Source organism: Astyanax mexicanus, chromosome 10, assembly GCF_023375975.1.
Source record: "Astyanax mexicanus isolate ESR-SI-001 chromosome 10, AstMex3_surface, whole genome shotgun sequence".
In the NCBI taxonomy this organism is placed as follows: domain Eukaryota; kingdom Metazoa; phylum Chordata; class Actinopteri; order Characiformes; family Acestrorhamphidae; genus Astyanax; species Astyanax mexicanus.
The window spans coordinates 36,397,832-36,412,358 of NC_064417.1; the positions used below are offsets into that span (position 1 = coordinate 36,397,832).

The 14,527-nt window shown below is 36.9% G+C and overlaps 1 protein-coding gene across 1 annotated transcript in view; it reads right to left on the reverse strand.

The window, feature by feature from the left end:
* Positions 1–26: 26 nt before the first annotated feature.
* celsr1b (cadherin EGF LAG seven-pass G-type receptor 1b) overlaps positions 27–14,527 on the reverse strand; it is a 71,105-nt gene continuing 56,604 nt past the window's right edge. The window contains exons 20-35 of the mRNA XM_007238071.4: positions 14,309–14,452; positions 13,355–13,580; positions 13,033–13,200; positions 12,706–12,832; positions 10,976–11,176; positions 10,693–10,867; positions 9,119–9,231; positions 8,878–8,957; positions 8,209–8,335; positions 6,854–6,979; positions 6,564–6,700; positions 6,015–6,112; positions 5,054–5,197; positions 3,689–3,901; positions 3,191–3,464; positions 27–1,933 (exon numbers count right to left, since the gene is read on the reverse strand). Of these exons, the coding sequence (XP_007238133.3) occupies positions 1,909–1,933; positions 3,191–3,464; positions 3,689–3,901; positions 5,054–5,197; positions 6,015–6,112; positions 6,564–6,700; positions 6,854–6,979; positions 8,209–8,335; positions 8,878–8,957; positions 9,119–9,231; positions 10,693–10,867; positions 10,976–11,176; positions 12,706–12,832; positions 13,033–13,200; positions 13,355–13,580; positions 14,309–14,452 (2,378 nt within the window). The 3' untranslated portion in view covers positions 27–1,908. The remainder of the gene's footprint in view (positions 1,934–3,190; positions 3,465–3,688; positions 3,902–5,053; positions 5,198–6,014; positions 6,113–6,563; positions 6,701–6,853; positions 6,980–8,208; positions 8,336–8,877; positions 8,958–9,118; positions 9,232–10,692; positions 10,868–10,975; positions 11,177–12,705; positions 12,833–13,032; positions 13,201–13,354; positions 13,581–14,308; positions 14,453–14,527) is intronic.

Genomic DNA, 14,527 nt, shown 5'->3' on the forward strand with positions numbered 1-14,527 from the left:
CAAACACAAAGGAAGACAAACACATATTTATAAAACCATTCTAAAGTCCATTTATTTACAGGGGGGTTATTTCAGTGCCAAAAGATATTAATTCATAGTCTTCAAGTGCATGTCCAGTGTGTCTGACTGTTAACAGGCAAAGGGAAAAAGCCGACTGAGCTAAAAGCAGATGTCATTACAAAAAACGGACATTTCAGAAATTTCCACTTTATTTAGTTACTTCACATTGAAACAATTCTGTGATTCTGTTTAGTTTCTACTGGGTGCAGCATCTCAATTAATGTTTTCACGTTCAAAAAAATTTAATGTTGGGCAATCTTTTTTTTTAGCATTAGCATTAGCTGAAAAAACAATGAGAAGACAATGAGCTAGCACTGTTGGATTCAGGAGCAGAGCTCTTTTGGTTTTACCTTAAGGAAAGTAATTTATTATAGCAAGCAGGTGTTCTTTCAGAGGGCTTTCCAATTTTTAGCAATAGCATTTCATGTTGTGTAATGTTTTGTTACACATAATTGTATCCTTCTTGTGTTTTAATCAATGTTTTATCACAACAACACACAGCATGCAGTTATCCAAATACTGTACCTCATACCAACATAGAGATTACCCCAAGTCAACTTGCCTTATAACATAGCCATGGTTGCAGAGGCTCATACATACAGTCTTGATATTCAGTCTTCAAGCAGTAACCAACAGGCTTTCATTAGCCTTATCCAGACAGTGAGAGAAAAACATACACAGTTCTGTCCACCATCAGGATAAATGACTACAACCCCCCACCCCCCTCCCACAACTTAGACCACTGTAGAATAGGCATGCTAACAGCAAGTGTTGATGGCTAAACTTGCATTTTACTCCTATTGTCCTTTAAGATTTGGCCAATCGCTTGATAAAATGCAGTATAAACAACTACAACATGTTTCTAACATGTACTGACTACCTATTACCATATATCTACCATTTGGCCATTGTATGAAAAATCACAGAAAGCAAAATCAAACATAACAAACAGTCCCTGATTCAGTATATTAGATGTTATTTTGTCGCTTAGTGTTCAGCAGAGCCCAGTAAGAAAACTGAGGATTATACATTATAACCTGTATAACATTAACAGTATTTCTCTATAGTACTTAGGTAGTGAATGAGAAATTAAGGCATGCTCATTTAATTTAATAAACATTAAAACACTGTCTGGCGTCCACTGTACAAAAATATCTAACATAATAGAGTATCACAGTATATTTTTGACTGATATTGGGATGGAAAACTCCTTCATTAAGCTAAAGGCTGAACACTGGCACAGTCACACACCTTTCATACACACATTCAAAAATACTTGATTAAAAATGTAACAGTAAACAAAGGTAAACATTCATTATTGGCAATTTTTGTTACAAGGGCTAATTACAACTCATTTTACACATTTCTATTAACATCTAAAATACAAAAAGAGCTTCTGTACATATTACTTACACTTCAAACGCCATCATTTTTAGACTGATAAAGTCTAAGCGAGGGATTTCACAGGCACAGCTGGAGTGTGTCACACATCAAAAAATATTTCCTTACTGTGAACTGTCACCAACTGGGGTACTTAACCTTGAATGAACTACACTGCAACAGGGTTACGCCAAACATTAGTCCTTGTTCCATGCATCCTGGTCATGTGTTCTTGTTTATGGCATGCTGCGATATGTAGTAGTCAGCTTCCCAGCATCTAAAGTAACAATTTACACACAGTTCCCTTTTTTCCAGTGCACACAGGAGCCAGTTCTGTGACGATCCCGTTCTCCATAGGAGTGTAGGAGTGCTCTGCAGGCAGTGACTGTCCTCCACCCAAACATAGATCTTCAACAGCTACATCTCTGCTGCTACACCCATCAGTGAGAGAGTAATCACAGAGCTCCTTCAGATTGAGGTTTCATTGCTTCCACTGGGAGAGATAATGACAGAGAAAGACAAGTTCAATAAACTGATGTAGTAAACAACAAGCAGACAATGTAGACAGGCACAAGCAAAAGAGCCTTTCCAACATACAACCATACATCAGTTTTATTATTTATTATATTATTTTATTAAACGAAATGTTTACAATAGGCTTTTCATCTTTCATATAGGAGAACTAAACAGTACTGACAAAAGTTTTTGCCACCCATTCTTACCAATATTGTTTGTAGAAATTGTAGAAAATGTTTGGTTTTATACACCATGTGGCCATGGAAGTGACTGGATTCTGAGTTCAATGATTTGTCAAAATAGTGTATTTATTACAACATAGGTGTGTTTATTCATTAAATATGTCTTGAGTTACTTCTGGCTTCAGTAAAAAAGTCCTGAATAAAAGTGTAGAAGCTGCTCATTCACATCATCTCACATTAAGCCAGTATTCAAGTGCTCATGGTCATAGAGCCACTTCTTTTACTGAAGAATCTTTGAAGAACCCTCAAAGAAGTGTGTAAAGAAGTTTGACCACCGCTTGTAACTTGCTCAATAATTTGCATAATTCAGTTTTAATCTTATTTTTTTTGTGTAAAAACTGCCAAATTAAGTCCACACAAATATATAGACTTGTGGTGATCTAAGCCAAATTATTTTAACAGATCATTTATAACAGCAAAACCCAAAGCAATCTTAACATACAGCTGCAGTACGGCAAAAAAAAAATGACACAAAATATACGCAAATTGAGAGGTATAAGCATAAATTAAGCAAAAAAAAAAAAAAAATCTGCCAACAGGGTAATTAAAGTTTTCTTATTAAGATTTCTTAAAATAAGCAACCACAAAATAAGTGAAGTAAGTAATCAGGGCTGTCTTGAATTAAATTTGAAAAAATCCAGTACACATTGACTGGAGACTTTTTGTGCTTATGTTCAAATTACTTAAATAAGGTGAAAACTGTAAGTAAATTAAGTTAATTCATTATTCCTAAAATAAGCAAAATAATCATACACTTACAATGCTTAGTAAGACAAAACAATATTATTGCCTTGAAAGTATATATTTTCACTTGCTAATATTTTGGGTTTTTTTTTGCAATGAGGTTTTTAAACTTGCTAAAAAATATTATGAAAACATTACAAACATTACTTCTGAAATCTGAAAAGAATGAGGGCACCCTAAACATTTAACATTTTACAAGCAATATAAAGTGATAAATCTATACAGATAGAGTCTAAAGCATTACTCACTCAGAGTCTGTCTCCTCAGTTGCGAGGGCGGGGCCTGTGCCGAGCCCCATGGTGACCCCGTTGAGAGTGGTTGTGAGGGTGAGAGCTGGGGGTTTGATAACGATGCCGTTATTCTCTGTGACGGCACAAAGGCCTTCATTAGAACCCTCAGATGGACTTTTACACTGGATGGTGGGGGTAGGGGGGTTATAGTCACTCAGCTTCTCCCGTAATCGGTTCTTCATGTTCTTGTCAGTCAGTGGAGGAGGGTAAATTATTTTGTTTTTTAAAATACCTAAGGGAGAGGAGGAGAATGTAAAGAATCAGGAATCAGGACAGGAAATTAAGAACATTCATAATAGAGAGAGAGGGAGGAGGCCATAGTAAAACACTGAAAGGTTAACTGTATATTTATAATGTTAGCAGAGAGCTAAAGGAAGGAAACTCTGTGCTCGCCCCTAATCTCCCTTCAGTAATGTAAAATGTATTCAATAATAAGAGTTCAGATTTATGTCTGACCTCTCCGGGGCAGCTGGTTGCTGCTGGGCTGGCTGGGTGGGCCTTCACTCTGAGAAAGCTCTCCATTGGGACTGAGTTTACTGGTCTCATGCAGCTCCACATTGGCTTTGGTCTCCACCTTCAGTTTTTCTGGACCACCAGTGCCCTCACTTTCACTGGCTGTGGGGGGCTCCACCGGCCAGTAAGGCTTTGTGTGATTGGATACAGAATCAACTGAACAAACACAAAGTAAACACATTAAAACATCTGAAGATAAAAATCTACATATTTAACAGTGGTTCTTCAGATATGTATGCAGTTATGGTATAATTATATTCACGCTAGGAATTTCCAAGCTGTTGTTTTTCACTATGGGAAAAATGGACTGGACTTGGATTTCTTAATATGATCATAATGATGACTATAGTATTTCTTCTAGAATGTCTACTGAGATTTATTAAAATGACCCTGCCTAGACATAAATATATTTATGGTAAAAAACAATGAGTAAACAGCATATTAAAGACATAAGTTGACAGCCCCTTAATTCAGCACAGGTGTCTGTTAGCAGATGTATCAGAGCTGGGGCACTGAGCTTTCCTCCAAGCACACTGGGTATCTAGTGATGCTGCCTCAGCATCAGCTCAGAAAGAGGCTGTGGCTGAATTCACACCTATCAGACGAGGCATGTGGTTGCCTTCACTCTACTAGAGTTGAGGGCAGTTACAAGTGATTAGGAGTGGAAATCACAGGACATATCACAATACAATATGCTCACGACACATTGCCTACTATAACGATGTTATCACAATTATGTGATTCTGAGATATTCAGTGTATCGCAAGAAAATTCTCTATGATAATCGGTGGTATCTGTGGATAAAATACTCCTAAATAAGCAAATACCAGGAATTATGGATTTATTAATGTGTGTTTCACAGAATTTAACAACCAATATGAAACACAAGAACACAAGAAAATGCAAATAGCTTAGCTTGCTCGTGTCTTTTTAACACATACACTGACAGCAACTCTTTCAAGAGCGGTAATATTCTAGTGTTGTAAAATAGCATAAACTGACATAAGTTACAACACTTCTACTGCTGTTTTTATGTGTTTAGATGGAACACAACTATGCTATACTAAAATTCTTTCAAACTGTCTCAAAACTTACAAAAAAAAAAAAAATACATTAATGCAAAAAATACATAGATATTTGATGCCGTGTATCAGTAGCAAAAATGATACAATATATCACTAGTAACATGGGGAGATCTCAACAACCGGGATAGGTTATTTGGCCCCCCATTAGGAAAGAACATGCGGTAAAATTAAAACAAACTCATATTTTAAAAGTAGTGGTAGTAATAGTAATAATCTCCAGTACCTTTGGGAGTGCTGTGAACAGGACTCCTCTCATTATTCCACTTAGGCTTAGAGCTCCTTTTCTCTGCTTCGCTGTCGGATGAGTGAGAGGAAGCATACGAGCTGCTGTGCTCATCCACTGAGAGCTCACTGTCTGAATCTGAATCTGAACAACACACAAAACACAGCAATAATATCAGAACAGTGCATAAATCTGTGCAGACACATTATTGGAGAAGCACTGTGAAAGACTAGCTTTGGAGCAGTGAGTAATATCAGTTTATACACATACCTCTGCTTCTACATTCAGACAAAATGCATACATTCAGACTATGTGACAAGAAAAATGTGTTTTTTGGTAACCACAGCCTACTTTAAACAAACAATGCTTAAAGACAACTTATGTGGATAAATCAATGTGGATCACTGACATACAAATCAAAATACCAAATCGAGCAAATCAACCTTGAATCTATTTTTGTTTTTTATTGCATGTTTATTTTTTATAGACCTGTATCTGCTTCTCTACATACTTTATTATTTGAATTTTTGCACCAAAGCAGTGTGTAAGACTGGTGGAGAAGAACATGCCAAGATGCATGAAAACTGTGATTAGAAACCAGGGTTACTCCACCAAATATTGATTTCTGAACTCTGTAAAGTTCTCTGTAAAGTCAGAGACAAAAGCTCATCTGTTGCTGCACAGTTTGTGTCGATCATCCTCCAGTCCTTTATCATTGCTGGTGGACTACTCTCAGTTCAGCAGTGACACTGAGGTGTTTAAAAACTCCAGCAGTACTGCTGAGTCTGATCCACGCATACCAGCAAAACACACACTAACACACTATTCACCATGTCAGTGTCACTGCAGTTCTGAAAATGATCCTCTAACAAAATAATAGCTGATCTATTGGGGTCCTGTGGGATTCTGCCCATTGAAGAACAGGGTGAAATACATTTTTTATGCAAACTCTTTTTCTTACCTGCTCTTCTCTTGCTTTTTCTGTAGTACAAAGAAGGGTCTCCCTCATTGCTTCGTGATTTCCTGCCACTGGAGGGCACACTTCGCTTCTGCTCCCCCCTTTAAATACACAGGTCATGAGAAACATGTTGACATCAACCATAACAACTCAACATAACATTCCTGAGACATCGTAAAAGTGTGGAATTAACTATGTGGACCCATGCTATACTTTACGGTGTGACTGCTAAGCCTATAGACATATGAATACTGAACTAATATCAACAGTGACTTACATAAAAGCTGACTTTCTCATGTGTGCAAACAGTTATATTTGTGCCTTATGTAAGAGTTCATTCAACAAAAATAAACCATACAACACTACACTTTTTATTTATTACTTTATTAATAGTGCCTTTTTTTTGTACATCAATCAACCAACTCAGTGTTGGAGCAGTAAAATCTGAGGTATACCAGTGAGCTCTAAAAGACAAGTGCATATATCATATCATTGTGAAAAGTCATTTCTCACAAAAAATTCATATACAATAAAAGATGGTAAGGGTTTTACCGGAGTGTGTAGGCGAGGTAGTTGCTGCTGTGGCTTTTCCCTGATCTGACTGAGCTCTCCAGCGACACAGTGGACTCTCCGATGGGCGTCCGGTACAGGCAGCCATCCTCTATATTTGTGTTACCATTCAGAGAACGCTGAAGATAAACCAATATTAGAGATATGTCAGATTCTTTTGAACAACACAAAATCATGTGTTCTTCATCACAAATCTTAAACAAGGCACTATACAGTCTTTGTGTATCGTAATGTGTAAAAATATGGTGTAGTGGCACTGTAGTTCCACTTACAGTCAGCAGGGTGGCCCGTGTGGTGCTGGGTTCCTCTGCTGCCCCTTTCTTCCCTGTGAAGACGCTCTTTAGGTTTTTTCTTACGTCTTTGTTGAGGATGCAGTGGAAAAAGAAGATGCAAATGCCCTGGAATAAATAAAAAAATAATTAAATACATTTTTTTGCAGTATTTAACACCTGAAAACAAAGGGTTACATATGGAATTACGTAGTAAACAAAAAAGGTGTTTGGCCTCCACAATCCCATGATCTAAACCCAACTGAGACAGTGATTTGAGGTGATCTGGGATGAGCTGGAGCTTCAAAGCATGAAGGAAAAGCAGCAACTATTGTTCAGCACCTCCAGGAACTCCATCAAGATGCTGAGAAAACTATTCCAGGTGACTATACCTCATGAAGACACTGAGATTAAAATACCAAGAGTGTGCAGATCTGTCTTTAAAGATAAATAAGGCTACTATCTAAACTATCTAAAGTATAAAACTTATTCTAGTTTATTTAAAACTTTTTGTTTACAAAATAATTCCACACATATTCCTGTATAGATTTAAAAATATAAGAAAGATAAAAAGAAAGAAAACACATTGAATGAGATGTGTCCATCCTCTTGACTGGTACTGCACATATATGGAGAACCTTTTCAAGGTTTAAAGAAGTCAGTAAAAAAGTTCTTTACAATAATATACTTAGTGCTCATTTGTAAAAGTGGGTTAGCGTCTATGTATTTATGGAAAAAGGAAAAATATCATGCAGAGCTCTGGAAAAAATAAGAGACCACTTCAGCTTCTAAATCAGTTTCTCTAATTTTGTTATTTATATGTATTCGTTTGAGTATAAAACATTGATGTATTATTCGATAAACTACAGGCAACATTTTGCTCAACTTCCAACTAAAAATATTGTCTTTTAGAGCATTTATTTGCAAATAATGAAAAGAACAAAAAAGTTGCAGAGCTTTCAGACCTCAAATAATGCAAAGAAAACAAGTGAGATTTCAGCCAAGAGTTCAGAAATCAATATTTGGTGGAATAACCCTGGCTTTTCATGCATCTTGGCATGTTCTTCTCCACCAGTCTTACACAATGCTTTTGGATAAGTTTATGTCACTCCTGGTCCAAAAATTCAAGCAGTTCAGCTTGGTTTGATTGCTTGTTGTCATTCATCCTCCTCTTGATTATATTCCTATGCTCCTCTTGATTGTTTTCAATTTGGTAAAATCAAAGAAACTCATTTTTTAAGTGGTCTCTTATTTTTTCCAAAGTTTTATGTATGTATGTATGTATGTATGTATGTATGGAAAAAGAAAAAATGTAATTTCTGTATGTATGTGTGTATGTATGTATGTATGTTTTGTACCTGTATGCAACTGATGATAGCGAACAAATAGTGAAAGGTGAGAACATCACTGTTGACAGCCATCAGGCCCAGCAGCCAGGTGGCGCTGATAAGCAGCAGGAGCAGGAAGGCCACACGCAGAGCAGAGCTGGAAGGAAGGGAGGACAAAAAATGGCCTAATTGAGTTTTGGGTTCTTGACACTCATCCCAGATCAGTTTATCTGCTTAAACAGGACAGGCCTCGCCGTGCAGCCACAGAGGCACCAGCCACTATTAACCTTCATCAGCACTCCAGACTTTTTAACAGGATCAGTTCATTCTAAATTTGACTCAGGTTGGATAAAGAAAGAAATGAATGTAGATTTTTTTAGGTAAAAGGATAAAAACAGCTATTAAAAACTACATGCAAGATCAATGCTGAGAACGATGTAAACTTCTTTGAGTCTTACTTGATACATTTGTTACATTTGGTCATAGCCAACAGCTTCAGTGTAAAAACCAAAGTGATATTATGACTGGGTAAATTTGATTTGTGTCCGAGCTATCACTTTAAAAAGTTAATCTTATTATGCATAGTTTATGCAGGATGGCCTTGAGAAGGTCTAGAAGAGGGAGTATTCTCTCTTCTAGTAAATAGACATTCTGCAGCTGCATGGCTGAGAAGACATGGTGCAGCCCTACAACACTTACATTGCTCCAGACTTCTCAAACGTTCTCTGTCTTCGTCCACAAGAGGCTTTTGCTGCCAGCACAAATATAGTGATGTTTATCTGCAAAACAAGAACATTGTCATAATTTACCAACTATGATCTAAAACAACAGAGGAGCAGAGTTAAAGAAAGACAGGAAGACACAGTAAATATTAACAAAGTGGACACACTCCACATACACACACAAACACACACACACACACACACACACTAACACTAACCAGCACTACAAAGATGATGGGTCCTGTGATGCTCCAGATAATTGTGTCGTAAACAGAGAGCCAACAGAAATCAGGATTTCCATAACCCTGAGGATCCAAACCCACAGCTAGACCTGACAAAGAGAAAGAGAAAAAGAGAGAAAAACACACAAAGACTGTTGGTGTTGTGTGTTTTTCTTCCATTGTTCTTTTAGTTGTGCTCGACTAAGCTAGGACAATAAATATTTATGTGTATGGAGAAACAGCATCATTAGAATAAATCAGAATCAGAATAACTTTAAAAATAAAAACATAACAAAAAGTAACAGAAATAAAATTACGTAACAACAGCAAAAAATGTTTGATAAAATATGATATACATTTTTGTAATTCATTGAAACCACCCAATTGAATAATGTATTTTATTATCTTTGTTCGACGATAAATAAAGCAGATTTATATCTGCAATATTATTTCTGATTATTCTCAAACCTGGTTTTTAAAATCTTTTTCATAAGCGCCCTCAACATCAGCACTTAACTGTGGGGGGTTTATGGCCTAGGTATCAGGCTCTCTTCTGTACTGATAGACTGCTGAGATATTTCTAAAACATTAAGAGAGCTATGAATGACGAGAAAAAATGACAATGCAATATTCTCTTCTATGAAGCTTATTAAACTAAGGCTGAGATGAGATACACATTATTTTGATTAAGTTCTCCACTTACAGCTCTGGAACAAATTAAGAGACCACAGAAGTTTCTGAATCAGTTTCTCTGATTTTGCTATTTATAGGTTTAAAATGAACATTGCTGTTTTATTCTATAAACTATCCAAATAAAAATATTGTCATTTAGAGCATTTATTTGCAGAAAATGAGAAATGAAAAATTAAATGAAAAAAGAGGCAGAGCTTTCAGACCTCAAATAATGCAAAGACAACAAGTTTATATTCATAAAGTTTTAAGAGTTCAGAAATCAATATTTGATGGAATAACCCTGGTTTTTAAGCACAGTTTTAATGCATCTTGGCATGTTCTCCTCCACCAGTCTTACACACTGCTTTTGGATAACTTTATGCCACACCTGGTGCAAAAATTCAAGCAGTTCAGCTTGTTTTGACGGTTTGTGATCATCCATCTTACTCTTGATTATACTCCAGAGGTTTTTAATTTGGTAAAAATAAACTCATCAAAGAAACTCATCAACTCAGTGGTCTTTTTATTTCCAGAGCTGTATCTACATTGTGGTTTTACATAAAACAGGATCTATTTTATTACAAATTTAACCTGCTAAAAAGTTTTATTCTGTACAAAGAGGATAACGTTTTGGTCATTTCTGCACTGGGCTGGAACTTTGGTGGCTTCTCACTGTGTAACCCAGTATACTCTGAGTCATATTAGTGTCCATAATGTCCAATGTGTATTCTGTATTTCTGAGAGTGGTAAATAACAAACCCCAGCTGTAGAGGGAGCCCATGTTAAATACTGCTAAATGTCAGAGTTCATGTAATTTAATTGTTAAGCCCATATAAATACTATCAAATAATATTCTTGTCTGGACTTGTAACAGTTTTTATATCACTCTGATGTTTTACCTGTGATAATGGCAGGAATGCCCCAGCCGATGGCGTAGTAGAATCGCATGTGGCCTTGGTTGATGTTGCGCATCTCAGTCAGCATGCGGTAAATATGCAGCCCCTCCACAAACATCCAGGCAAATGTACACATATAGGAGTAGTGCAGCAGAATAGCCACCACTGTACACACAAACTTCACACAGAACAGAAGCAGATTCAGATTATAATCATTCAGAAACTTACATTCCACACACCTAAACTGCATGAACAATATCAAACATATCTCTGACAGGATGCTCACCGGGTTGTCAGTCTGGTTGATGCCAGCAAGGAAGATGAGCTCAGAGAGGAAGATGGCTGCCACCAGGTTCTTGTGGATGCTGTGCAGGTTTGAGCGTAGTTTGCGGAGAATAGCCAGCAGGAGGAAGGTTATGAGGAGGGCCACCAGAGAGGCGGAGACAGTGGTGTAGGTCACAACCTTCAGCGGTAAAACATCGCCATGCTACCAAATAAAAAAACAAATTTTTAATTGTTAAAATGACTTTAGAGAACTTCATAAATGAATAAGCAACAGATCATGACATGATCATCTGAAGTTAACCCAAATCTAATCCTAATTCTAAAACTATCCTTAACCTATAAAAATCCAGACCCAGACCCTGAATATTAATATGAAATTTACAAATACAGTCATATAAAAAAGTTTGGGCACCCCTATTAATCTTAATCATTTTTAGTTAATGATTAAGTGACTAAATATTTCTGTTTGATATATCTAATAACTGATGGACACAGTAATATAGCAAAAGCACACCTCAGGCGACTCTGTTTGTGGCGTGCTTGCAGAAATGGCTTCTTTCGCATCACTCTCCCATACTGCTTCTCTTTGTGCAAAGTGCGCTGTATTGTTGACCGATGCACAGTGACAACATCTGCAGCAAGATGATGCTGCAGCTCTTTGAAGGTGGTCTGTGGATTGTCCTTCACTGTTCGCACCATTCTTCTTCTCTGCCTTTCTGATATTTTTCTTGGCCTGCCACTTCTGGGCTTAACAAGAACTGTCCCTGTGGTCTTCCATTTCCTTACTATGTTCCTCACAGTGGAAACTGACAGGTTAAATCTCTGAGACAACTTTTTGTATCCTTCCCCTGAACAACTATGTTGAACAATCTTTGTTTTTAGATAATTTGAGAGTTGTTTTGATGAGCCCATGATGCCACTCTTCAGAGGAGATTCAAATAGGAGAACAACTTGCAATTGGCCACCTTAAATACATTTTCTCATGATTGGATACACCTGGCTATGAAGTTCAAAGCTCAATGAGGTTACCAGACCAATTTTGTGCTTCAGTAAGTCAGTAAAAAATAGTTAGGAGTATTCAAATCAATAAAATAATAAAATTGCACCGAATTGTCAAATTTTGGTTTAATGCATATTGCACATTTTCTGTTACTACAATAAACCTAATTTCAATCCTGAAATATTACTGTGTCCATCAGTTATTAGATATATCAAACTGAAATGGCTGTTGCAAACACCCAAATATTTAGAACTAAAAATGATTAAGATTAATAGGGGTGCCCAAACTTTTTCATATGACTGTAAATCAGATAAATTCAGTGAGTAAAGATGTTGTTAAACATTGTTAAATAGTTGGATCAGACCTGTAGAAACAAAAACTGCACTTTTAAAAGTAGCAAAATTTATCTTAAGCACTAACCCAGCACCAACCCAATTACGTTCTATCAATGAGGTCAGATGAGCGAAAACAGATTCTCAGGATGTTCAGTACGTGTCACTTAGAGTCTTTATGAGTTAAAATTTTACATTTACATTTTACATTTAATGTGTTCCTATTTAAAATATGTTACATTATGCAAATAAAAAAAGTAATTAGCTGTAGAATTATCTTGAGAACTGTCTCTCTGTAGAGAAGCTAAACTTATTTTTATTTGAACAAAACATGCAATTTAACCAGGGGTGCCCAAGCTTTTGTGCAAAAGAATAAATATGCATGTATAAATTCAACACCTCTCGTTTGGAGATGTCCATCAGCACGGCAAAGCTGGTCATGTGGTTACACTGGCAGCTGATGTGAGTGGAGTTCCTGAAGATCAGCTCACAGCCTTTAGAAGACCAGGCCCCCGAGCCACTCGCCCTGCAGCAGAGCACACAGCAAGATCAGCACCAATCCTTACTCTCAGCTTGAGTATAATACAGTACAGTTTAGAAACTTGCAAATAAAACTCATTCTAAATATGTAGTTTTATAATCTGAAATTCTCACATTTATCAGCAAAGTAGAAAAGTTCAGTCCACATCCTAATATGTTTATTTATAATATGTTATTGTGACTCACAGAATTGAGTGATTCCAGTAAACACACACAGGTTTTGTTCTTTCCTGTGTCTCCAGCAGTCTGAAAGTCAGTGTAATGGGTCTCTGCAGAGGAGCAGAGATGGAGTCTCCTTCTTTGTAGGCCACCACACTCACCACAGGGCTGTTGATGACTGGACGAGTGGGCAGTCTGCAGATTTAGTATAACAGATACTGGTCAGCATTTTAGAAACCACATTAGAAAATTAGAAAATATCCAGAACGTGACAACACACCCTTTAGAGCAGATAACCAAGAGGTAACCATGAGCCTTTAGAATAAGCTCCTGTAGATAAATCCTTCACCTGAGACTGCGTCGGTCTGGGTCGTAGTTTTCAGGCAGAAGCTGGCCCAGAGACCGGTAGATGATCACCATGCCAACAGACGGAAGATCAGGAAGCTCAACATGGCGTCTTTTCTTAGCGGAGGGTGCAGGACTTGTGAGATTATGAGGATGTGTGCCCTCAGGACCTACAAACGAGCTGGGAGGATCACTCACAGGGAGTACAGGGGGCTCTGTGGGGGCAACATCTGTGAATAAAAGAACTTTTAGAAGTGGTCTGGCCAAAAATAAAATTCACTTGATTTTCTCGTTATACTAAATACACTTGGTAAATCAGGACATTGTAAGTTTCAGAAGTTTTGCACTGGAGCTACAAATTAAGTACACAAGTACTGACAAAAATATGTAATTGATTACAATAATAGAGTTTATTGGGGAAAACTGTACAACTGAAAGGTTTTGCAAGGCACCCACAGCACATTTGTCCACAGATGTTGCAGCTAGCCTGTAGATCCTGGACATTTGAAGGTTGCCAAATCTGGCCATGGCAGAACAAACAGTGTTTCTTTGTTGAGGGTAATATGTCAAAATGAGCTTCAACTAGTTAAATAATTCATCCCTAAATCTGCGTGCATACATTTTGATTACACATTGATTATATTCATTAACAAAGCATTTCTTCAATTAGACATGAACATATTCATGAGACAAACAGAGTATCAGGATTACCTTCATAACTAGATAACTATTTTTCATTGAAAACATGCTATTATTGGTTCATATTATATTCCATATTAATGATGTTTGGATTATGTGCATGCTTAGTGACAATCAAAAATCAAAAGATGCTTTACAATCATTTTGCTGTATTATTTGATGCATCATGAATACTATGTAAAGACTATGAATTAACCAAATGTTTGTGTGACTTTGATTGACTTTGAAACAGATAATGAATAGAAGGTCTGTTATTTACCTGTGTATTCTGGTGGCTTAATAAACATGTCTGGGAAGTGCACAGAAGACTCCAGTTCTTTGGAATAGACCTCGTAGATGTCTTTAAAGCGGGGAAGTTCAGACTGGTCTGGAGTGGAGGAGTCCAGGAAGTCCACTGAAACAACTGATTAACACAATTTCGATACATGAGTGCTACTGTAAATATATATAAGTCGAAGAAACATAAAAACGGTAGCTT